The sequence below is a fragment of the Marmota flaviventris genome, chromosome 8 (assembly GCF_047511675.1).
Source record: "Marmota flaviventris isolate mMarFla1 chromosome 8, mMarFla1.hap1, whole genome shotgun sequence".
Classification (NCBI taxonomy): Eukaryota; Metazoa; Chordata; class Mammalia; order Rodentia; family Sciuridae; genus Marmota; species Marmota flaviventris.
In genome coordinates, this window is record NC_092505.1 from 79,928,686 (window position 1) to 79,954,151 (window position 25,466).

Consider the following 25,466-nt stretch of genomic DNA (forward strand, 5'->3'; position numbering starts at 1 on the left):
ATGAATACTCTATGCAGTCAAAACATATGCCTGAGCAAAAATATGGCCCTGAGAGTAAGGTGTGGCCAGAAGGTTTTCATTAACACATTTTAGTGATAACACAGGTACCATTAGAACTTCAGAGGGGGAAGATCCAGAAGCATATTAAGGTATTTTTGGAAAAGATCTCCTAAAATTCAGGGTGAGCAAACAGTAGTGAAAGTATATTATACCATCTGTACGTATACGTGGACATTTGCACACAATCATGTATGTTTATATTAACATATTTAGATCCAAAATATATGCCACATATGTATAAAATCTGGGAGGGTGACAATTTATGAAAAGTTATTTAAGAAGAATGTGTTTTTTATTAGAGGTGTGAAAAGAAAGCATCGTCTGGCAACAATGTTTGGGAAATATAACCATATAATCAGGGTGGAGGATATAAGTAAGTAGAATTTTGAATAACACATAGGTGAATAACTTTTAGAGTGAGATCCTGATTGCTATTGGTGAGAATATAAATGAAATTTCAGTATTGCAAGGGAAGGCAGAGTAGGCATAAAGTTAGTGCACTCATTATATTTGAGAATGTGAAGTCTGAGTAAAGTTAGCATGTAACAATTTTTCAGGCACAAAGTATCTAAGTGTGGTCATTTTCCCAGACAATCACTGAAAACTATGATGTCCTCTCTTAACATTATTTTAACTTTGATAATATTCATTTAAAGCCATGGTCATATTAATTTAAACAAATATGATTTTTACATTCTAATAACTTTTGTGATAGTGCTGATTTCCTCTTCCTATTTCATTTTTTTCCTGAATTTTCTTCCTATTCTGTCACTCACCTTCTTCACATACACACCAAATCTTCAATCTCAACTATTAGTTTTTTGAATTATTGAAAATTTTTACTTTGCCTGTTATTCATGCAAATAATGCTGCAAAAGGCCTTTGAAGACATTATAGACAACGAGAGGCAAGTCACTTCTTCTCACTCATAGAAACAGACTGAGCTAAGAACATTCTCTTGGAGTTTCACTCTGCCTTCATTGTCAAAATTTTTAATAATTACATTTGAATTTTGTTTTTCCCCTATAAAATATGTTAAAATATTTTTTTTTGCAATTTTTATCTGCTCATCTCTTTAGTAACACGAACTCTCAACACAATAGAGTAAACCTGATACGAATTTCTAGTCTGAACACACTGTCAGGTGTATTACATAACCCCTCAGGTAATTTTGAAATGAATTGTACTACTTTTTAGCAGTTAGTACATCAATCAAGTCACAGTAAGAAGAACAGTAATCCAGTAAAATGTCTTCATTCATTCTTTGAATGTTTTCAAATTGAAAAGATACTAATATTTCAAGAATTTTATTAGGTATAGCACTTGAAGTCATAGAAATTGATAAAAGATTTGATTTAATAGAGTAAAATAAAAGACAGGAGAATTATAATTGAAAAAGTCTGGAGCAATTCCAAAATAAAGAAATATGTAATTGGAAATATTCTATGACAGTTTTATACTAAATGGAGAAAAGATAATGAGATCTAAAAATTTCTTTTTAATATTTTTGTTAGTGAATATATGACTTGCTTATTTCTGAGGCTGTAGATAATTGGATTTAACACAGGAATTATGACTGTGTAAAACAAAGAGTCCATCATGTCTTGCTCATCTGCTTGTGGAGATGCAGGGCGCACATACATGAAGAGAAGAGTACCATAATATAAAGACACAGATAAGAGATGAGCTCCACAGGTAGAAAAGGCTTTCTTTATGCTTTTGATAGACTTCTTTTTTAAGATTGTAAGGAGAACAAATGTATAAGAGACAAGAACAACCATAATGGTGAATACTTGAATTGAACCAGAGAAAATAAAAAGCATTAGAATATTAATGGAGGGATCAGTACATGAAATCTTAAACAATGGTATAATGTCACAATAAAAGTGATATATTATATTGGAATTACAGAAGGTTAATCTGAATAAAAAACTTTCATGAAGTAAGGCATGAAGAAAACCACCTACAAATGACAAAGTTAATAGCCTAATGCAGAGTCTATGGGTTATTATCACTGGATAAAGTAATGGTTTGCATATGGCTACATAGCGATCATAAGCCATTGCTGCCAAGAGAAAACATTCTGTGGTTGCACTGATTCCAAAGGAAAAAAATTGAATCATACATTCAGAAAGAGAGATCTTGCTTTTGACTAACAAATTGGCCAGCATTTTGGGTGTAACTGTGGATGACAACCAAGCATCAACAAAAGCTAAACTCCCAAGGAAAAAGTACATGGGGATGTGAAGGTGATGGTCCTTCCATATGAGAACGATCAGACCAAGGTTGCCCACCATGGTGGTGAGGTATATCACCAGGAATACCAGGAACAGGAGGATTTTCCAGTCTTGGTGATGAGGGAGTCCTGTGAGAACAAACTCTGTCAGCAATGTGGCATTTTTGTTTTCCATGTCTTCCATGAATATGCTCTGAAATGAAGTGCAATAAATACAAAAAGACCATACTTTAAGTACTTTAAAGTGAAGACTATTTGGAAAGGAGTTAAAATAAAACCATTGACTTATTAGAATACTCTTATATATGTTTATTTTTGTGTAATTAATGGAAAGAATTTGGGGAGAATGGAAGGAATGGGAAATGCAGCTATCTCATTTCACTGAATATTCAGAAATAAACAAATTTGAGAAAAAAGGGAAAGCCTGTGTATTAAAACTATTCAGCCACTATTGAGTTTTCTAGAAAAGTCCAGAACCTGATACACAGATGTAGGAATAATAAAAAAAAAAATCTTTGTAAATATAGGACTATAAAATTACTTGAAAATGGTGTGAAATCCTTTATCTTTTTTTAATCTGGCAATAGTTATGCAATGAAAAATTTAAGACACATAGTGACTTGTAAATTGTCTTTAAATAATTGTTCTGACATGTTATTATTAGAAGTATAATTCCATTGTTAAAAGACATAGAAGTCCTTGGAATAAATGAAGGTATAGTTATGATTGTGCTGTGCATTGAAGACTGTACAAATGAAAAAGTCAGAGAGAGGAAAGAAATGTGAGAAAGTTATGTTAAAGAGGTTATAAAGTGTGTGTGTGTGTGTGTGTGTATGTGTGTGTGTGTGATTTATTAGATGGATCAAAGCTAAATCCCTTTTCTACACATCACTACTGATTATGAATAGTGGCTCCATCCATTTACAGCTAGAGACTCATAGACTCACATTCCTGGCCCTACTGGACCTAGAGTGAAGACAAACAACCCAAAGTTGGTCATTCACATGAGCCCACTATACATTTGGAATTTGGAGATTAGAAAATGAAGGAAAAGAGACAGAAGATAATTTTGGAACTTCAGCAAAACCATGAATATTTAGCCTACACAAATGTCTTCCACACTCAACAATAGCACTGAGAGCTTGAGGTGTGATATTTGAAAGTTCTATTCTACAGCAGTGACAGCAGAGTCCATTGAGCTGATATTGGGAAATGATTTTGGCTATTGACTGGCTGCTTTATTTACTCTTTTTCTTTTCAATTTTACTCTTGATTTTTCCAGTCTTCCTAGTCTTTTTATGTTATAACCAATATTCAATTCAAATAACTCATTTTGTGTTGCACCTAAGAGTCCCTGGCTCAAACAAAAAAGAGAAAAGAGAGATCAGAAGAAAGATATTGAGGAGAGGAGGTTGAGAAGAGAGAGAGAGAGAGAGAGAGAGAGAGAGAGAGAGAGAGAGAGAGAGAGAAACAAGAGTAAAACTGGAAAGTTGAGTGACTTAACATGTACATCAAATGAGGGATGCTTAGGTGACACAGTGCCAAAGGCCAAAGCAAATACTCTAGGAGGACACTGAGTGAACAGAAATTGCTATCAGAGTAAGTGATTTGTGAATGTTTATTAAATTTGATGAAAACCAAAAGTGCAGATATTATATTGTATATAACATATATATTTAATATATAAATATAAATATATATAATATATTATATTTTTCAATGAATTTATTTTAGAAAGTGATTGAAAGAAAATAACATTTGATACCTTAAAAGTTTTTGTAATGATATGTAATTAAACAGCATGAACCTTCTCATCAGAATCATCAAAGATGTATATTATATAAAAAACATTATAATGCAATCTTTAAACCTAGTTCTAAATTATTGCTGTGATTCATCAAAATGTATCTTATAATTCATTGTATTTAGGTTAGCAGTATAAAAAAAAATCACCAAATGGAATAGAAGACTCTTCCACATAGGTATTTTACTTATATATACTTTCATCATGAAAATAACCTACACAGAAAAGTCATTAATAGTTTTCCATTTCCATTTATCTATTTTGTCATATTTTAAACCTGATCATAAATTATTAAAAATTAACAAAATTTAATATTCTGTATAAAACATAATGAATATTATAGAAATAATTTTTATCTTACCTTTGCCTTATAAAGATTTTTTTCAAGTTTTAGACTTTATAAAATAGAAAAAAATACTATTATAATATAAAAAAGACTAAAATATAGGAAGCAATCCTGGTCACACCAATTCATTTTGAAGTCATCATTTTCCAAGCTGAGAAATGTTATGTACATAAATTTGCCCTCTAAAACAGAATCAACCAATTGTACCACTATGTGCTTTTTCCCAAAAGAGAAAGGAATGGGGAATTAAATTTTCTAAGAGAATAAGAGTATTCCCTTTAGGACACAGTAAAACAGTTCTACTGGGCATTGCTTATTTGGACACTCTTCAAAGAAGTTCACAGTGTTCCACGGGGTATTACAGACTTTAGAGTCAAAATCATTAAGTTGCTATCAACAGTTCTAGATTTGACAATTGGTATTTTACTTTATGCCACTACTTTGTATCACAGATGGAACTTCTTACATGTTGAAGTAAATTTTAATTCCTATCTAAAATGGATTTTTCAGAATGGGTTGCTTATATGGCTTTGTTTGAGCTCATTAAAATATGGTTTTAATAAGGCTAAAGTTGTAGATTCTACTGAGGACCTTATAAAAATAAGAGTTTCATCATAAAAGCTATAGCTCAATTTTCAGACCTATACTTGGATACAACAGTTTAAGCTGAAATCTAATGAGTAATTTTTCAGGCTGAGGTCAGAAAGAGGATCAAAGGAAAAGGAAAAAGACAGAGACTCTATAGGAGCTCTCATACAACTCTGCTTGTCAAACCTCAATGCCTAGAAACTTCACAGAGATCTTGTTAAAATACAGATTCTGTTTTAGTGGTTGTGGGCTGAGGCCCAGGATTCATTTTTTTTGTAACACAGTGATGCCTATGGACACTTGGCACATGCAAGTGATTCTTGCATATTGTTGTCAAGTCTAACTTACAGGAAATTTTCTGAGAAATTTTTAACATGATATTCACATGTTCTCATCTTCACTTTGGGTTTAATTGAATTCAATAAACATTCATTCAGAAAAGAACAATTTACTTATTGTGGCATTTAGATATGATACCTGAACAGTGGTATGCAAATACCTACACAATAATAATTTGTTGGTTTGTTGTTATTTTAGCTTAATCACCACTAGTAAGAAGGGGCAAAAAAAATGACATGTTTTTTGGAAGTTTAATTAGTCAATTAACTGACTTATAATTTTGCTAGTGAAAATATATGTAGGGGAAAGCTCTGTGAATACTGTGCTCAAAAGTGGAGTAAACAAAATATTGTACAGAGGTAGGTATTACTCTAATCAAAATTTGACTGAAATCAACTGTACTCTTAAAAATTATGTAATTCTTCATTCACTTTGTTGCCTATTTTTGATGATTAAAGTTCTTTATTACTAGTTCTGATGTAGATAATATTTTCAACTGTATTTATTTTGGAGTGGGTACCAGGGATTGAACTCAGAGGAACTTGACCACTGAGCAACATCCCCAGCCCTATTTTGTATTTTATTTAGAGACAGGGTCTGGATTTTGAACTTGCGATTCTCTTGTCTCAGCCTCCTGAGCTGATGGAATTACAGGTGTGCGCCACTCCATATGGTTGTATTCATTTTAATATATAAATCTTGATATATCCTTGAGGTTTGAATTTACATGTACCAAATTACTAATGATGTCCAGTATGTCTTTATGCCCTTATTTGACATGCATATGTATCTTCAGTGAGTTGTCTCTGAGTTTTTAGCTATTTTTAATCAGAATAATAAATTTCTTTTTACATATTTTGAGAGCTTGTTGTGGATCCTATACATAAACCAATCTTTCATCAGATATTTGCAAAAGTTATGGACACTAATTGGCTTTTCCTGGTAGAGATATCAAACTAAACGATCATACTAATTGTTTGACCACACTTCATGGCCGGAACTCTCAGCTATTTAATATATTCTTCTTCAGTCATTTTGAAAGAAATAACACTATTTTCTTCAAGTGGTAGAATTGAGGTAGACCTTAAGAAAAAAATACATTTCAACTGCAAATGAATTAGGTTGGTTTTGCAGTACCATGGAATTCTTTCTGGAGACAACTGTATGGACAGAAGTATAGGGTGGTAAGTGTAAAGTGTCCAGTTGGTTTAGTAATACATTTTGGCTCTAACACAGGTTTCATAAATATTGTAGAGAAATAATTATAGAGGTAAACGAAGTTATATTGGAAAAGACTTATCCGGTGTGAGCAAATACAAGGGAAATAAGCCAGAATCAGAAAGTCAGAATTCCAATGTTTACTCCTATGTGTGGAAGCTAAGAGAACAAAGGAATTAAAAAAAATGGAAATTTCTAAAAAATAGAAGAAAGATCAGTAGACTAGAGGAAATGAAGGGAGGAAAAGAGGAAGAACTAGGGAGTGAAGTTGATCAAATTATGCTATGTGCATCTATGAAGATATCACTATGCATTCCACTTTTATATATAACTATATATAAATATAGTGCATCAGTTAAAATAAATGAATAAATAGAAAAAATAACAATAAATCAGAAGAAAGGGAGAGAAATGAGGAAAGGGAAAGAGGAAGTACTGGGGACTGAAAGCAAACTATATATATATATATATATTATATGTATTTATGAATATGTCAAAATGCACCCACTGCTATACATAATGGTAAGGGACTAATAAAAACATTTTAAAATTGTTCTTCTTATGTATTGACACCAATATATCTACATGGTTGGCAAAGATGCTGAAAAAGCTCTGCAGATAATAACTATTGGATAGCTTCATTTAACTTATCTTTGAGGAGTAGGGAAGTTGTTTTCCGGTTTTCTCGAACACATTTTTAGTCTGTTAAAGCCTTTAGTTCTTCAGAAGTCAAGTATTCTACCCCTTTAAATAAGCACAGAAGCTAAATTATAATATCACTCTTATTAAGGTTAAAAAATTATCTTCCTTCTTCCTGGTACACAGTCTAATTTCTATGTTGTTGTGCTGGAGACCTGACCCAAGAAACAGATTCAGGATTGCAGCAGGTGGAAGAAGATGATGCAGTTAGGGTAGTAGACATGCCTTAAATTCAGTAGTGGCCATAGCTCCAGTCTCCAGCTTTAGCTTCCGCCCTCAGCCAGTTCCATTTTGCCTCCATTTCACCCCCATGAACCCCTGAATCTTTTCCATAGCTTCTTTTTATATGCAGGTAAAACAAAGAAGGCACACTGCCAATAGATTACATAAGGGGGTAAATGCTCACAAGCTAGTATTTATGAAATTTGGTGTATGTAGCTGAATCAGAGTGTTTCTGGCTTTGACTAACCATGACATAGCCAGTTCCTAGCCCTGGCTGTATAATAAAATTGTGAAACTCCACATCATGTACAACCACTAGAATAAGATCCTAATTAGAATAATTTGTACTTTATGTATGCATGTCAAACTATACTCTTCTGTCATGTATATCTAAAAGGAACAAATTAAAACAAAGAAAGAATCAACATAGCCATCCAGAAGTCCCATCAAGGGACCCTAACTACAGCCATTTTGGGCCAACCCAACATATGTTCTACTTATTCTTGTGTCAGTCTGCTAAGGTCACTCTCCCAGGAAGGGTACGAGGAAATTAAAAATTATAGGCTAGATCTTGCATTACTTTCCTGTTTTAGGAATGACAGGGATATGTTTCACTTCTAGAATGATAGCTCATCTAATGGTTCACTTTCCATTTGATTCTCAGCCTCCTGCACTTTTGTCTGTCCTCAACATCCCACTGAAATGACATCCATCAAGACACTCACAGCCTTTCAGTGAGTAGCATGGAAACCTTTTACTGCTTATGTAACTTGTATCAGTTACACTGGGGACTGTCACATATACACACACCCCTTTTTTGGGGGTGATCACTTTCTTCCTTTGGCTTTTGTGATGTCCCTATTTCTTCCTTACATTTGGACAACTCTTCAGTATCATTCCTTCTCAGTCTCCTGTCCTCTGGTTCATCCTTAAATAGGGATGGGTTTTAGTATTCTTTTCTAGATCCCTTTTTCTTTTCCTTTATCTTTTTACTTTATAAATTTTCCATTTTTGTGGTTTTGTACAGGTTATATGCCAAAGACCACCAAAACTTTCTCTTCAGCTCATATCTTATTCAAATCTCACCTGACACCTACCCAACTTCACCTTCTGCAATCCTCTTAGTGCCTGCTTATCATCAGGTAATCCATATTCTTGGGATGACATCCTCAGCTACCCAGAGATATAAAGCGGATATTGTCAGTCTCTCCTGACATCTCATGTTTAACCAGTCTCCAAGTCTAACAGCTGCTACTTTAGAATTAAATCCTCATTCCTGTAAATGAGCACAGGCTACAATCATACACTTTCACTTAGATTACTGAACAAGTTTCAGATATCCTCTCTCCATCTCCAATCTTGCTCCACAAAATTTACTTTCTGACTTGAACACTGATTTGACTTTATATTGCAGGTGATATTGCTTATAAGGCCTTGTGAGAACTGGCCTCCTCTTACTACTCCAAGCTGACTCTGTGGCTCATCTGTTCTAACTCCACCAAACTTCAATGCCTGTCACTTCTTCATACTCCAAGTTAGATTGCATTCAAACTTTCATTCTCTTTCTTATCTGGTAATACTTCAGACACCTTGCATTCTTTTCCTCAATCCTTTCTCTTCCCTATCTCTATTAATTGGTCTAAATTTCACTAATTGAGTTATCATGAAGATTAAATGAGATGATGAGTAAACAGTGCTTAGATTCATCCTCTTAACATTATTTGACCTTTGATAATATTCACTTAAAGCTATTTGTCTTTAAAGGGTATGAAAAATAACATTGCACCAAACAATCCCCAGGAAGACAGCAGGACATTATAGCCTGGGAGGAGAGAGGGGGGAAGAAGGCAAACATTTATCTCTTCCCAGTTACATTGGGTCCTGAAGGGAGGAGTCAGATACTGATCAATGGGCTCTGAACTTTCACCCTTTCCAATTGCTGATGGGTCCTGGAAGGATAAAAGCAAACAGTGAAGCTCTGGGTAACAATGGATCCAGCAGGAAGAATATGAGCAATGAGTGCAGGCTCCGAGTTTTCATCCTTCACCAGTAACACTGAGTTTGGGAGGGAAGGAAACAAATGGGCTCTGGGCTCTAAGTTTTTATCCCAGTGACAATGAGTTTCAAGCTCTTGCAACTGTTTCCCTGAGTTAGAATGAGTTTTGAGGTTTTATAGCTGTTTTCCTGAGTTAGATTTTTAACCTGCACAACTAGTTTTTTGACTACCCAATTCTCTAATGATTAAGTCACACTAAACATTCTGCTATTATTAACTCTCACTAAAACCTATAGAAAAAACCCAGACCCCTCTTATAACCAGTTACCATTTTATCCCCTGAAAATGTGCCATTCCATTGCTGCTTAATAAAGACACCTTGCTGATCTGTTGAGGTCTGCTCCCATTTTGGTTATTTTTGCTTATACTAACTGCCTTTTGTTCAAATTCTAATTGGGTTATTTGTTTTATAATTATTAATTTAGAGATTTCTTCACATATTCCATATCTAAAAGTTTTATCAGGTACACAATTTGCAAATACTTCCTCAGGGATATTGGTTGCCTTTCCTCCCATAAGATATCACACTAGTCTTTTCCATGGGTGATACTGTGCTGAGTAGATCTACTGAGAGAAACCACCAACCATTCTAGACATACTGCTTGGCCATTATTCTACTCAAGTATGAGAAATAAATCAGACCAAAATTCAGAGGGCTTCTACCTTAGTGAAATTTATAATAACTGGATAATATGAGACATACCAAGATAATTCTTCCAAGGTAAAGCATAAGTTGCCACATCTGGCCCTTCAAACAACCAAAAGTCTAATAATATTTTTGGATTTGGAGGCCATTAATGCCACATGGGTGTATTGCACTAACCCACTTAACAAGTGACCCAAAGAACTGCTGTATTTGAGAGAAATTCAAGAGAACACTGTATAAGAGGCTGTGTTCTGTTATATATATCATATGACTTAGCATCCAGTGGTGCTTTAAAGAATAAAATAAAAGAACAAAAGAATGCTTGTTGGAGTCTTTGGCAAGCCTGTATAAGTCAACTATAGGGTGGACCCTTTTCTCCTCAGCAAATAATCACTCGCCTTATGAGAAATGGCCATGAGCTTGTTAGTGGGCTTTAGGATAGGTAATATTTAATCATGGGCCATCAAGTTACCCTGGGACCTGAGCTTCCCATCACAAAATTGATGCTACCTGACCCACCAGTCCATTCAGTGAGCATAGTTATTACCACTCCGTCATCAAATGTGATGTATATATGTTTGAGATTAAAATAAGCGGAAGGGAAAACAAAATTACTTGAATTGAACAAATTCCCACAGTCCCACTGTTCTAATACTGCCTTCTCTCACCCAATTTGCACATGTGGCTGCAAATGTGGTCACTTGACAGAGGAAAAAAATACACAGGCCTATTTTACAGACATTTCTGCCTGATGTGCATAAATGACCTCAAAGTGCAAGGCTATAGAACTGCCAACAGAGTATGGGACTTTTCTGCAAGATATTTTAAGAAAAATTCTCCTGGCAAGCCAAAGCTAAAGCAATATTTTCAGTTGTTAGATTTACTTAGAATACAAATGGCCAGAATGCAATTATATACCAATTCACAAGCTATAACAAATGGTTTGATTGGAATGTTAGGGATTTGAATGGAACCTGAATAAAAAGTTGGTGATGAGAAAATTTTGAGAAATGTATTTGGATAGGCCTAGATTCATGTGCAAAATGAGGAAACGTGTGTTGTATGTGGATTGTCACAAAAGGTTGATATCAAGAGAAAAGCTGAATCTGTTTTTTAAAGCTTTTAATTTCTTTTAATTAGTTACACATGACAGTAGAATACATTTATGTACTTTGATATATCATACATAGATAGGATATAATTTCTCATTTTTCTGAGTGTACATGTTGTAGAATCATATTGGTTATGCAGTCACATATATACATAAAGAAATAATGTCTGTTTTGTTCTACCATCTTTCCTATCCCCACATCACCTCCCCTTCCCTTCCTTCACTTTTTTCTACCTAATCTAAGGTAACTCCATTCTTCTCTAGTGCTCTGCTCGTCTTAATGTGAATTAGCATCAGCATATCAGAGAAAACATTCAGCATTTGGTTTTTGAGATTGGCTTATTTTGTATAGCACAATATTTTCCGACTCCATCCATTATTGGCAAATGTCATAATTTCATTATTCTTTATAGATGACTAATATTCCATTGTATATATATAATATATATATATATATATATATATATATATATATATATATATATCACATTTTCTTTATCCATTCATCTGTTGAAAAACACTTAGGTTGACTCTATCATTTAGCTATTGTGAATTGAGCTGCTATAAACATTGATGTGGCTGCATTTCATGTCCCTTGGGTATAAACCAAGAAGTGGGATAGCTGGGTCCAATGGTGGTTCCATTCCAAGTTTTCTGAGGAATCTCCATACTGCTTTCCATAGTGGTTGTACCAATTTGTAGTCCCACCAGAAATGTATGAGTGTACATTTTCCTCCACATTCTCACCAACATTTATTGTTGCCTGTATTCTTGATGATTCCCATTCTGAATGGACTGTGATGAAATCTTCGTGTAGTTTTGATTTTTTTTAATTGCTAGAGATGTTGAACACTTTTTCATATATTTTTTGATCAGTTGTATTTCTTCTTTTGTGAGGTGTCTGCTCACTTCCTTAGCCCAGTTATTAATTGGGTTATTTGTTTTTCTGGTGTTATAGTTTTTGTGTTCTTTATATATCCTAGAGATTAATGGTTTATCAGAAGTGCATGTAGTAAAGATTTTCTTCCAATCTGTAGGCTCTCTTCTCAAATTGTTGATTGTTTACTTTCCTTAGAAGAAGATTTTTTAATTTAAATCCATCCAATTTATTGATACTTTATTTTACTTCTTGTTCTTCAGTGGTTTTGTTAAGGAAGTCAGATCCTAGGCCTACATGGTGAAGATTAGGGCTCATTTTCTTCTCTTAAGTGCAAGGTCTCTGTTCTAGTGCCTAAGTCTTTGATCCACTTTGAGTTGATTTTTGTGCAGGATGAGAGATAGAGGTTTAATTTCATTTTGCTACATATGAATTTCCAGTTTTCCCAGCACAATTTGTTGAATAGGCTATCTCTTCTCCAGTGAATGTTTTTGGCACCTTTGTTTAGTATGAGATAACCATATTTATGTGTGTTTGTCTCTATTCTGTAACATTGTTCTACAAGTCTATTTTTGTGCCAATACCATGCCATTTTTGTTAGTATAGCTCTGTAGTATAGTTTAAAGTCTGGTATTATGATACTTCCTGCTTCATTTCTCTTGCTAAGGCTATTCTGGTCCTCTTATTTTATAAAATAATTTTGATGAATGTTTTTTTCATTTCTATGAAGAATTGGGATTTTAATAGGAATTGTATTAAATCTGTATAATGCTTTTGGTAGTATGACCATTACGACAATATTAATTCTGCCTATTCAGGAGCATGGGAGGTCTTTCCATCTTCTGCAGTTGTCTTCAATTTCTTTCTTTAGTTTCTTGTAGTTTTCATTGTAGACGTCTTTCACCTTTTTTATTAGATTGATTCCCAGGTATTTTATTTTATTTGAGGCTATTGTGAATAGGATATTTTTCCAAATTTCTCTTTCAGTGGATTTATCACTGATATATAGGAATACATTTGATTTATAGGTGGTTGATTTTATATCCTGCTACTTTACTGTATTCATTTATTAGTTCTAGAAGTTTTCTAGTGGGATTTTTTGGGATCTTCAAGATATAGAATCATGTCATCAGCAAATAGTGATCATTTGAGTTCTTATCTGTTTGTACTTCCTTAATTTCTTTCTTCTCTCTAGTTGCTCTTGCTAGAGTTTCAAGGATGATGTTTAATAGAAGTGGTGAAAGAGGATATCCTTGTCTTCTCCAGTTTTTAGAGTGAATGCTTTCAATTTTTCTCTGTTTAGAATGATTCTGGCCTTGGGTTTAGTATGCATAGCTTTTATAATATTTAGGTGCATTTCTACTATCCTTAGTTTTTCTAGTGTTTTGAACATGAAGTTGTGCTGTATTTTGTTAAATGCTTTTTTTGCATCTATTGAGATGATCATATGACTTTTCATTTTAAGTATAATAATATGATGAATTATGCTTATTGATTTCCATATGTTGAATCAACCCTGCATCCCTGGAATGAAACCCACTTGATTGTGGTGCGCTATCATTTTAATAAGCAATTTGCCAGAATTTTATTGAGAATTTTTGCATTATGTTCATCAGGGATATTGGTCTGAAGTTTTCTTTCCTTGATGTGTCTTTGTCTGGTTTTGGTATCAGGGTGATATTAGCCTCATAGAATAAGTTTGGAAGGATTCCCCCCCCCTTTTTTTTTTTTTTTTTTTGTAATTCATGGAATACTTTGAGGAGTATTGGTGCTAATTCTTTTTTTAAAGTCCTGTAGAACTCAGATGGGAAATTTTCTGGTTGTGGGTTTTTCTTTGTTTGTAGGCTTTTGATGGCATCTTATATTTCATTACTTGCAACTGATCTGTTTACATTGTGTATGGCCTCTTCATTCAGTTTGGGTAGATCATATGTCTCTAGGAATGTGTTGATGTCTTCTATATTTCTATTTTATTAGAGTATGAATTTTCAAAATAGTGTCTAATTATCTTCTGTATCTCAGACATTTCCTTTGTTATATTTCCTTTTTCATCTTGTATTTTAGTAATTTGAGTTTTCTCTCTTTTTCTCTTCATTAGCTTGGCCAGGAGTTTATCTATTTCATTTATTTCTCCAAAGAACCAACTTTTTGTTTTGTCATTTTTTTCAATTGTTTTTTTTTTCTTTAAATTTCATTGACTTAAGTTCTGATTTTAATTATTTTCTGTCTTCTGCTTTTGGTGTTGATTATTTTTTTTCTAGGGCTTTGAAATGTAGTGTTAGGTCATTTAGTTGTTGATTTTTTATTCTTTTAATGAATGCTCTCAGTGCAATAAACTTTCCTCTTAGTACTGCCTTCATAGTGTTCCAAAGATTTTGATATGTTGTATCAGTGTTCTCATCTACCTCTCAAAATTTTTGTATTTCATCCTTGATTTATTCTACTATCCATTCATCATTCAATAGTGTATTATTTTGTCCCCATTTCTTAGAGTCACTTCTATTTTTTACTTTATCATTGATTTCTAATTTAATCCATTGTTATCTGATTGAATACAGGGTATTATCTCTCTTTTTTGTATTTACTAAGAGTTGCTTTATGGCATAAGATATGATCTATTTTAGAGTAGGAGCCATGTGCTGCTAAGAAGAAAGTATATTCACTAGTTGATGGATGAAATATTCTACACATGTCTGTTAAGTCTAAATTATTGATTGTAGTATTTAGTTCTATAGTTTCTTTATTCAGTTTTTGTTTGGAAGATCTATCCAGTAGTGAGATAAGTGTGTTAAAGTCATTCAGCATTACTGTGTTGTGGTCTATTTGATTATTGAAATTGAGAAGGGTTTGTTTGATGTATATAGATGCTCCATTGTTTGGGGCACAAATATTTATAATTGTTATGTCCTACTAGTATATACTTCCAGTAAGTAGTATAAAATGTCCTTCTTTGTCTCTTTTGATTAACTTTGGCTTGAAGTCTACTTTATCTGAGATGAGGATGGAAACCCCTGCTTGTTTACACAATCCATATTAGTCATATGTTTTTTCCTATCCTTTCACCTTCAGCCCATGTATGTCTTTGCCCATCAATAAATTGGATGGATTTAAATTAAAAAGCTTCTTCTAAGGAAAGTAAACAACTTGAACTATCACTATTTGCTGATAACATGATTCTTCACTTAGAAAATTCACAAAATTTCAACAGAAAACTTCTAGAACTCATACAAAAATTCAGCAAAGTAGCAGGAGATAAAATTAACATGCATAAATAAAATGCACTCCAACATATCAATGACAAATCCACTGAAAGAGAAATTAGGAAAACTACCCCATTCTTAGTAGCCTCAAAAACAAATACTTGGAAATCAATCTAACAAAAGAGGTAAAAGACCTCTACAATAAATACTACAGGACACTAAAGAAAGAAATTGAAGAAGACCTTAGAAAATGGAAAATTCTCCCATGTTCTTGGATAAGCAGAATTAATACTGTCAAAATGGCCATACAACCAAAAGTGTTATAAAGATTTAATGCAATTATTATTTAAATCCCAAATGACATTCTTCATAGAACTAGAAAAAGCAATCATGAAATTTATTTGGAAAAATAAGAGACCCAGAATAGCCAAAGCAATCCTTAGCAAGAAGAGTGAAGCAGAAGGACTCACAATACCAGACAGTAAACTATACTACAGGGCCATAGTTAAAAAGATGACATAGTATTGGAACTGAAACAAACATGTAGACCAATGATACACAATAGAAGACACGGAGATAAACCCACATGAATACAGTTATCTCATACTAGACAAAGGCACCAAAAATATTCATAGGAGAAAAGATAGCCTCTTCAACAAATGGTGCTGGGAAAACTGGAAATCCATATGTAGCAAGTGAAATTAAACCTCTATCTCTCACCATGCACAAAAATCAAATCAAAGTGGATCAAAGACTTAGGCACTAGAACCGAGACCCTGCACCTAATATAAGAAAAAATAGTCCCGAATCTTCACCTTGGTTACTTAGGACCCGACTTCCTGGAAAAGTCTCCTAAAGCACAAAAAGTAAAATCAAGAATTAATAAATGAGATGGTTTCAAACTAAAAACTTCTTCTCAGCAAAGGTAACAATTAAAAAAGTGAAGAGAAAGCCTACAGAATGGGGGAAAATTTTTACCATGGGCACCTCAGATAGAAAGAGCATTAATCTCCAGAATATATAAAGAGCACAAAAAGCTTAATACAAAAATAAATATATAACCCAATCAATAAAAGGGCTATGGAACTGAGTAGACAATTCACAGAAGAAGAAATACAATTGATCAACAAATATATGGGATAATGTCCAATATCTCTAGCAATTAGATTAGTGCAAATTAAAACTAAAATTTTATCTCACTGTAGTGAATGACAATTATCAACAATACAAGCAATAATAAGGATTGGCGAGGATGTCGGGGAGGGAGGTACACTCATAGATTGCTGATGGGACTGCAAATTGGTACAACCATTATGGAAAGCAGTATGGACATTCCTAAGAAAACTCAAAATGGAACCACTATTTGACCCAGCTATCCCACTCCTCTGTTTATACCCAAAGGACTTAAAATCAGCATATTACAGTAATGCAGACACATCAATATTTATAGCAGCTCAACTCACAATAGCTAAACTATTGAACCAAACTAAATACCTTACAACAGATGAATGAATAAGGAAAATATGTTTACATAATGGAATATTACTCAGCCTTAAATATGAATGAAATTATGACATTTGCCAGTAAATGAGTGGAGCTGGAGAAGATCATGCTAAGAGAAATATGCCAATCCCCCCAAACCAAAAACCAAATGTTTTCTGTGATATGCAGATGTTAATTCACAGTAAGGGGTCAGAGGCTAGGGAAGAATAGAAGTACTTTGGATTAGATAAAAAGGAGTGAATAGAGGGGAGGATTTATAGGGTAAGAAGATAACAGAATGAATTGGACTTTAATAGCTTAGGTGCATATGTGTCTAGAGGACCAGGGAGAGCCTACATCATGTACAATCAGAAGAATTAGAAGCTATACTCCATTCATGGATGCTGTGTCAAAATTTATTCTACTGCCATGTATAATTAATTAGAACAAATAAAATTAAAAAGAAAGAAAATCCAGAAAACTTCAATGTGAGTAAACTGAAGCCAAAAAATCATGTCTTTTATGTAATCAAATTTTCATGAGATGATTTTTAATACAGCATATGCAGTATTAGAAACAATTGAGTGAAGTTAGCTAAATTACAGCATCCTCTAAATCTAAACATTCATTAAACTATACATGCATATTCACAATTTATTGAAAAGCAAAAAGCCAAATGTTGAATATCTTGTCAATAATAATGGCTTGACAAAAGTTTTGATTTTACCTCTTTTCAGACTCCCTCTGAAATAAGAAGAATGATGTATATAAAGGAAAAAATTTATAATGTAAGTGAGAATGGTTTGACATCACCATGCTACTGCTGTGAATTCTTTGAGTGTAAAGTAGTGGAATTTTACTAAAGAAGAGAGGAAATGTAAACCTGTCTTGAACAAGAAGAGTCTGCAGAAAAAATTCAAATTTCTGAGAAGCTCCTAATTGCTTATTCCAGACTCACCAGAGCTAAAGCAAGACTCCACGGGTTGCATACCATATATTCACCTTCATTTCAACCTTCTCATAGACAGTCATAACAGTGGATGAAATAGTTGATTATGTTTATTAGTTTTTTTGTATGTTATAATAATGAATAAGTGACCAAATATCTAGATGACAGGACACCATGAGTACAATGGAAAAAGTATTCAGCAATAAAAGTCAGCAAACAATTTATATACAACAACATGGGTTCTATGGGAAGAGAGTTGGACAGTTGCTTGAATTTGGTCCTTTCCTTCGATTTCCTGGGATTTGATGGCATCCCTCAAGGAAACAAAAATGGGGAAAGTGATAGCTTTTAATCTTGTGATATGGATCTCCAGAAATGAACGTAAAACTCATTTGGTTAAAATACTGCAATTTTTCATGTCCTTTAGAATAAACATGTTGCTAGATATTTTATCCCTGGAATTTTGTCACATTATATCCCAGGACTTACTCCTAGAAAGAAGAAAACACATAAGTCATTTTCAGTGTACAGTGATTTAGTGTTAAAGGAACTTAAAGTATGGAGCTAGAGCTGGAGCTCAGTGGTAGAGGGCTTGCCTAGCACATTTGAGGCACTGAATTCAATCCTCAGCACCACATAAAAATATTGTGTCCATCTACAACTAAAAATATTTTTTTTAAAAAAGAAACTTAAGGTAGATTGACATGCAACAATCATTCTAGGCCTAGAAATTTACTTGAAATCATTTTAAAATTGAAAAAAAAGGGGGTGCATCCTTCCTGAATTCATGCATTTGTGCATTACGTTCACTGTGATTTTAAAAATATTTCACAGATACTTATGTAAGCCTTCACGTATGTAAGCCACTGTGCTGTGCATGCCGTAATGTAAAGAATTGTAGGAATTACCGATTTTAATCTATAAAGAAATTTTGGAGCCCAAATAAGTATTATCCACGGATGAGTCTGCTTAAGAATAATAAATAAACTCTAAATGTTTTAAGTGTGTAAGTAGTTGTATCCTCTTTTCAATAATCTGAAAATACATCATGAAAGTTTCTCATGGCAGATAGTATTAGAGGAAGGCATATCATCACAATCGTAAAATAGAAAGGGGTAGTTGGGGGAGGAGGAATTCTGTGCTGACAGTCCTATAAGAAAAAAGCATTACCTCAGAGGGAAGTATACACAGAAAACTTTCAGTAACTCATTTTAGTTATAATATAGGTTTCATTTGGAGAATTGTGTAGGAAGACATTGCAGAGGTAAACCAAAGTTACATTCATAAGAAACAAATAATGCTAGCTTCCATGAGCAAAACTAGGGTCTGGAGTAAACCTATATGTTTATTTATATTTATATAGGCACATCTACATGTCTATCATATAATCTGTACATACTCATGAAGAAAAAAAAACCTCAGCAGATCCAAGTACCTATAACACACATGCATATAATCTGGTAGCAATGACAATCCTCTAAAAGAGAGACATGATTTAATCTGAGACTTGGGTATAAGGAGGAAAGAGAGTTGATCAGCAGGATGAAAGAGATGAGAAACTAGAGTTTGGAAACACAGGAGAGTATTTTTTTAGGAAGAGGGACTCAGTTATATCAGTAGAAAATGCACGGAATTTCAATGTGGAGAGGTAAATGGCAAGGATAGAACTGTAGATGAACCACTCATTATATTTAAATAATATGCAGAGTGAGTACAGACAACATCCAAGGATTTTTTTCTTTCCCAGCCACACCCTGGGCACTATTGGTCACATAATTTTACCAATGCTTGAAACTTTTGCAAAATGCATCTAAAGTTCCTTTATGTGAACAACACATTTCAATAATCTTTAAATGCTATTATTTTTTTCTTTTTTCTTTTTTTTTTTTTTTAGGAAGTTTCAAAACTTTTCCCTTCTAGTCTGCCAGTTTTCTTTTTTTCTATAGCCATCCACACTTAATTCTTTAATCTATTAAATTTCTATATTGGTAAGGGTCTTTGGATTGTCCAAAAGAAACAAACACAGCTGCAAAGGGACTTAGAAAGCAAGAGAGACAAAGAGAAGCAACTCACCTCTTCTCTTTACTCAGAGAAGCACACTGAGATAAGAACATTCTCTTTTGGTTTATCACTGTACTCACTACTTTAATTTCTTTCTAATTATATACAAATTTTTTTGGTGTGATGTGGGAGTCCAGTTACTCCAAGAAGGCTAAGTCACTATTTCTCAAAAATAGAAAAAGAAAAAAGAAAAGCCCTTTTTGTGACTGGTAGATTTCCTGGGGTTTTTCTTTTGCTCACTCAAACACAAACGCAATCACACTAGAGCAAATATGATATGATCCCCTATCTATATAGCACTATTATGTATAAAGAATCATACTTGGGTTCTTTTGAGAGGACGTACACTATATTAATAATCTCTGTAAATATATAAATCTAAATAAATAATAACAATATAAATATCAGTATAAAATAAAAGAACATAAAACTATCTAAAATCTTTTCACTTTTTTTTGCCTTACTTACTCTAGTATGACATGAACACTTGGATTGATATTTATTGTTTATCTATGAATAATATAAACAAATATTTAAGAAGTTAATAATGTCTCCAAAATTAACTCATTAATTTTTGAAAACAATAATAATTACAAACCTATTTAGTACTATTGAAAACATCCACAATTTGCCTCCACAATTTGGTGACTGTTTTAATAAAAGGAGAATAAATATTAATAAGAGATCTACATATTTCTTTTCAGCATTTTTTTCAGGGAATCTATGACCTGCTTGTTTCTCAGGCTGTATATCATGGGGTTTAACACAGGAATTATGACAGTGTAAAACAGAGAAAAGATCATATCTTGGTCATCTGCTTGTGAAGATGCAGGATGCACATACATGAAGAGAAGGGGGACGTAATATAAAGTCACAGAAAAGAGATGGGCTCCACAGGTAGAGAAGGCTTTCCTCATGCCTTTTTCAGACTTCTTTCTTAAAATTGTAAAGAGAACTAGTGAATAAGAAATAAGAATAGTCACAATGCTAAATACTTGTATTGAGCCAGAGAAAATAAAAATTATTAGATAATTAAGAGAAGGATCAGTACAGGAAATCTTTAATAATGGTATAACATCACAATAAAAATGATGTACTATGTTGGAATTACAGAAGGTTAATCTGAATAAAAAGCTTTCATGAATTATAGCATGAAGCAATCCACCTACAAATGATAAAACCAGTAGTCGGAAGCATAGTATATTGGTCATAATCACAGGATACAGTAAAGGTTGACATATGGCTACATAGCGGTCATAAGCCATTGCTGCCAGGAGAAAGCATTCTGTGGTCACACTAATTGCAAAGGAAAAAAATTGTATCATGCACTGAGGGAGAGAGATCATCTTGCTCTTGTCTAATAAGTTCATTAGCATCTTTGGGGTCACTGTTGATGACAACCAAGTATCCACAAATGCTAAATTCCCAAGGAAAAGGTACATGGGGATGTGAAGCTGAGGGTCATTCCAGATCAGAGAAATCAGACCAAGGTTTCCCACAAGTGTCATAAGGTATATTGCCAAGAACAGTAGGAACAGGGGGAGTTTCCACTGTGGTTGTTGTGTCAGTCCTCTGAGAACAAACTCTGTCACCAAAGTTGCATTGTCCTTTTCCATGTCCTCACTGAATGTCACCTGTAATGAAATGAAGTGAATGTAAAAATGTACATGGGAAAGAGAGAATTAAAATTGCAAAAGCATCCTATGGCAATAATATCAACTTTACAGCAAATGCATCCTCCATCTGCCACAATGGCATAGTCGGTGAATGTTTGGGGTCTACAGTAGTAAAATTGACATATTATTTATGATCTTTGCCACTAATTGGATCTTTGCATTTGTCTGTCCCTGTCCAGCTTATTCCTTCAACTTCTCTAGTATTTCTTGCTTTGAGCCAATTTCCATTTAATTCAAAATTATTTCTTATCACAACCTTAGAGCCCCCAACAGAAGAGATAAAAAGAGAAACCAGAAAATAAAATACTGATCAGAGTGATCCCAAAAGGAAAGGTAAAAATGGAAAAGGGATTTTGTGGACAGAAACCAAAACAACATGGAAAGTGAAGAATGGTGCTAAATACAACAGTGAATGATCTAGTGGGATGAGAATTAACAGAGATAATGGAGTGTAGAAATTAAGAAAGTTTCAGTAAGTTTAGACACAGCAGTTTTTGTTAGGCAATAGAATTAAGTTCAGAGAGTTATTGAAAGTGCAGTGAAGAAAATGGTATGAGTGCACCCTGAGCTGTATGCAGAGCAGTTGGTGTTTTCATCTGGCATGCCACCAAATATAAAATTTATTTACTGCATAGCATTTCAATAAAATTTTAAAATGAGTCATCAAATGAGACAAGTTGAGAAGAAAAAAGCAGAGGAGAATTAGAAGTGGAAAAAGAATTTGGGGGCCCTGTGGTTGTGGCTCAGTGAAGTGAAGCAATCACTTCACATGTGAGAGGCCCTGGGTTTGATCTTCAGCACCACATAAAAATAAATAAATAAAATAAAGGTATTAAAAAAAAGTTTGGGGTGAGTGAAAAGAAAACAATAGAGAGGAAGAAAAATGGGTAGAAAATAACAGACACACATGAATAAGCATAAAATGTGAGATTTAAAAAAAGGTTCAGATATTTGGATATAGATGTTTGTCTTAAGCCTGAATTATTCATTAATAGTTGTCAACCAAAAGAATCTTATCCTTTTATTTCTATTCAAAGTTCATTTTTTTCCCTTAAGGAATTTTTGTTTAAAATAGAAGATTTAAAATCTTGCTTTAAAACTATTTAAAAGTAATTTTGCTAGTATTACTGAATTTTAAAGTTGCTTTATATTTAAGTATAAGCATAATACTTAAGCTACAGTTTTAATGATTAATAATATTCCATTACATACTCATAATATGACCAAAGAGTAGGTTTTAGGTAATGTCACCACAAATAGCAACAAAAAAGTAACTCTATGACATGATGGGATGACCATCTGCTTGAATATAGCAATCACTTCTCTACATGAATGTGTACAAAAACATCATGTGATAAAACTAAAATATACATGATAAGACTTTTTAAGTTTCCTTATCTTTGTTAGTACAGTAACTGAAATGAACTTCCTCTAGAAATTCTACTTGTTTAACTTGAGAGTACTTTCCTCCCCCAACAGCCCTTTTAGCAGAATAACATGTAACCAGTTATGGGAACCTAAAAAAGCAATATAAATAAACAGTGGCAATGGTGAGAGTTGAGTATACTTCATTTAGAGAGGGGTATTCCAGTCAATTCCTAATCACTAGATAATCAAAAGCAATCACATTCAATTTGTGAAGACATCTTAAATCATAGGTTCTATAAAGAGCAGTGTAAGAACATTTTTATGTTATTTCTTACCACATGCATATAAATGATCCAAAATATACTTCAGAAGGTGTGACAGTAGAAAACTAGTATTTATGTGACATCTTAAAAATTTTAATCAGAAAGCCAAACATTGAATGTTTTCTCTGGTATGAGGAAGCTAACCCACAATAATTAGGGGCAGATGAGGGGAAGAATAGAAGTGCAGTAGACTATATAAAGGGGATTGAAGGGAAGGGAGAGGGATAGGAAAAAAAAAGTGGAATGAATCTGACATAATTTTCTTATGCACATATACGAAAACAACCCAGTGAAACCCATCTTCATGTATATTCATCAGAATAAGATCATAACTGGGATAATATACATTCCATACTTGTACAACTATATCAAAATTGATTCTGTTATATATAACTAAAATGAACTAATAAATTAAAAAATTAATTAGACTATATGGATAATTAAACACAATGGGTCTTTTTATCAGAATCATCAGAAATATTTTTCATGTAAAAATAAGTACAAATTGAATATTTAACCTATTTAGAATTATTTAACATCCTAGATGACCAAATAAAGCTATTATAGTTAGATTAACAAGATAATAGGCACATCACTAAAGGAAATAAATCAGTCTTACAGCATTTTTGCTTATTCAGATTTTAGCACAGAAGTGAATATGAAGATAGTGCACCATTTTCCATTTTACCTGGCTCTTACAAACCCAACCTAAAGTGTTATAAGATAAATGACAATTTCTAATAAAAAAGAAAAAGATAATTTTAAAATTCAGAATTCATTTCTATCTTACCAATAAATTGAAAGAGATTGTGGAGATCCTTTAAAATTATTAGGCTTTATAAAAGAGAAAGAAAATATAATAGTATAGGATTGATAACAACAAAAGTAACAATTCTTTGCAAACTCACTCATTTCAGGTGTTTAATTTCCCAATCTCAAGAAAATGCTTATATAAGATTGACTTTGAACAGAGTCAACTAGTTGTATAACTGCGTGCTTTCTTCAAATTGGTACGAATAAAGTTCTGCAATTCCCGAGAGTGCCATTGGGTTCCCTGTAGGACAAGTGAAGTTGTTCTACTGGACACTGTGGATTTGAACAAGTATTAGAACTCTGGGTTGTCCCACTGGCATCACCAACTCTGGAATCGTAAATATCAAGTCACTGTCAACAGTTTTAGTTTTAACAAAAAACAAAAACAAAACAACAACAACAACAAAAAAAACAAAAAAACTGGTTGCCTGGCATGTACAGGAGCCGTGGTTTGATCCCCAGAGCTACAAAAGAAAAATATTGTACTTTATTACAGTATTGCTATTCCTCACAAAGGGCACTCATGACATGTTTATGGAAACTTCCATTTATACACTATTCCCAGTGTTTTTATTAGTATGCTTCTCAGCTCATTCAAACATGAATTTAAGTGGGTCATCATCTTTTATGAATTCAGAATTCAATCCCAAATAAGTGTTGTTCATGCAAAAGCAATTTAAAACTCCAAAGTATTCCTAGCCTTCCTACTTTATGCTGAAACTTGAGGAGAAATCTTATTAGGCAGTTGTTAGTAGTAGCAGCTAAAGAAGACTATTCAGATACATAATTTGTGAATATTTTCTCAGGGATAGCAATCACTTTCTCATTCCATAAGACACCAAGCTAGTTCTTTCCACTGGTGATATTGTGCTAATTAACCTAATGGAAAAGAAACATTAATAACCCTAGACTTACCACTTAGACATTATTATGACAAATAGTGGGAAATAAATCAGATAAAATTCTAGAGTCCTTCTATCTCAATGAATTTTCTCATGATTTAGTGATATAAGATACATCAATATATTCCTTCTCAGGTAAAGCATAAGTTATTGCATCTGGCTCCTAAATAAACAACCAAAAATATTCAAAAATTCTAATGAGGAATTTGGATTTTAACTTCATTAATTCCATTTGGGTGTATCACTCTGACCCACTTACAAAGAGACCCAAACAATTGCTACATTTAAGAGGAATTCAAACAGGAGAAGGGTGTTCTATCACTTGGGTCATACGATTTAGGGTCCAGTGGTGTTTCAATTGAAAATGGCACTTAGGAAAGCTTGTTGAGCCTGTGGCAGGCCAATTTAGGTGAATTACAATGTGGAACCATAGGATGTTGAAGCAAACCCTGTTTCAGCAAATATTCACTCTCCTTATGAGAAACAGTCA

At 33.3% G+C, this 25,466-nt stretch overlaps 2 protein-coding genes across 2 annotated transcripts; both read right to left on the minus strand.

Annotated features, from left to right (window-relative positions):
- Positions 1–1,544: 1,544 nt before the first annotated feature.
- On the minus strand, positions 1,545–2,471 carry LOC114099022 (olfactory receptor 5H8-like). Its single transcript, XM_027943239.2, has one exon. It carries the CDS (start codon positions 2,469–2,471, stop codon positions 1,545–1,547), a length of 927 nt encoding a protein of 308 aa, XP_027799040.2.
- Positions 2,472–20,580: 18,109 nt separating this feature from the next.
- Positions 20,581–25,000, minus strand: LOC114099029 (olfactory receptor 5H17-like). The gene is made up of 2 exons (XM_027943247.2): positions 24,993–25,000; positions 20,581–21,517 (listed from the first exon to the last, which is right to left on the minus strand). Exons 1-2 carry the CDS (start codon positions 24,998–25,000, stop codon positions 20,581–20,583), a joined length of 945 nt encoding a protein of 314 aa, XP_027799048.1.
- Between the last annotated feature and the right edge of the window lie 466 nt (positions 25,001–25,466).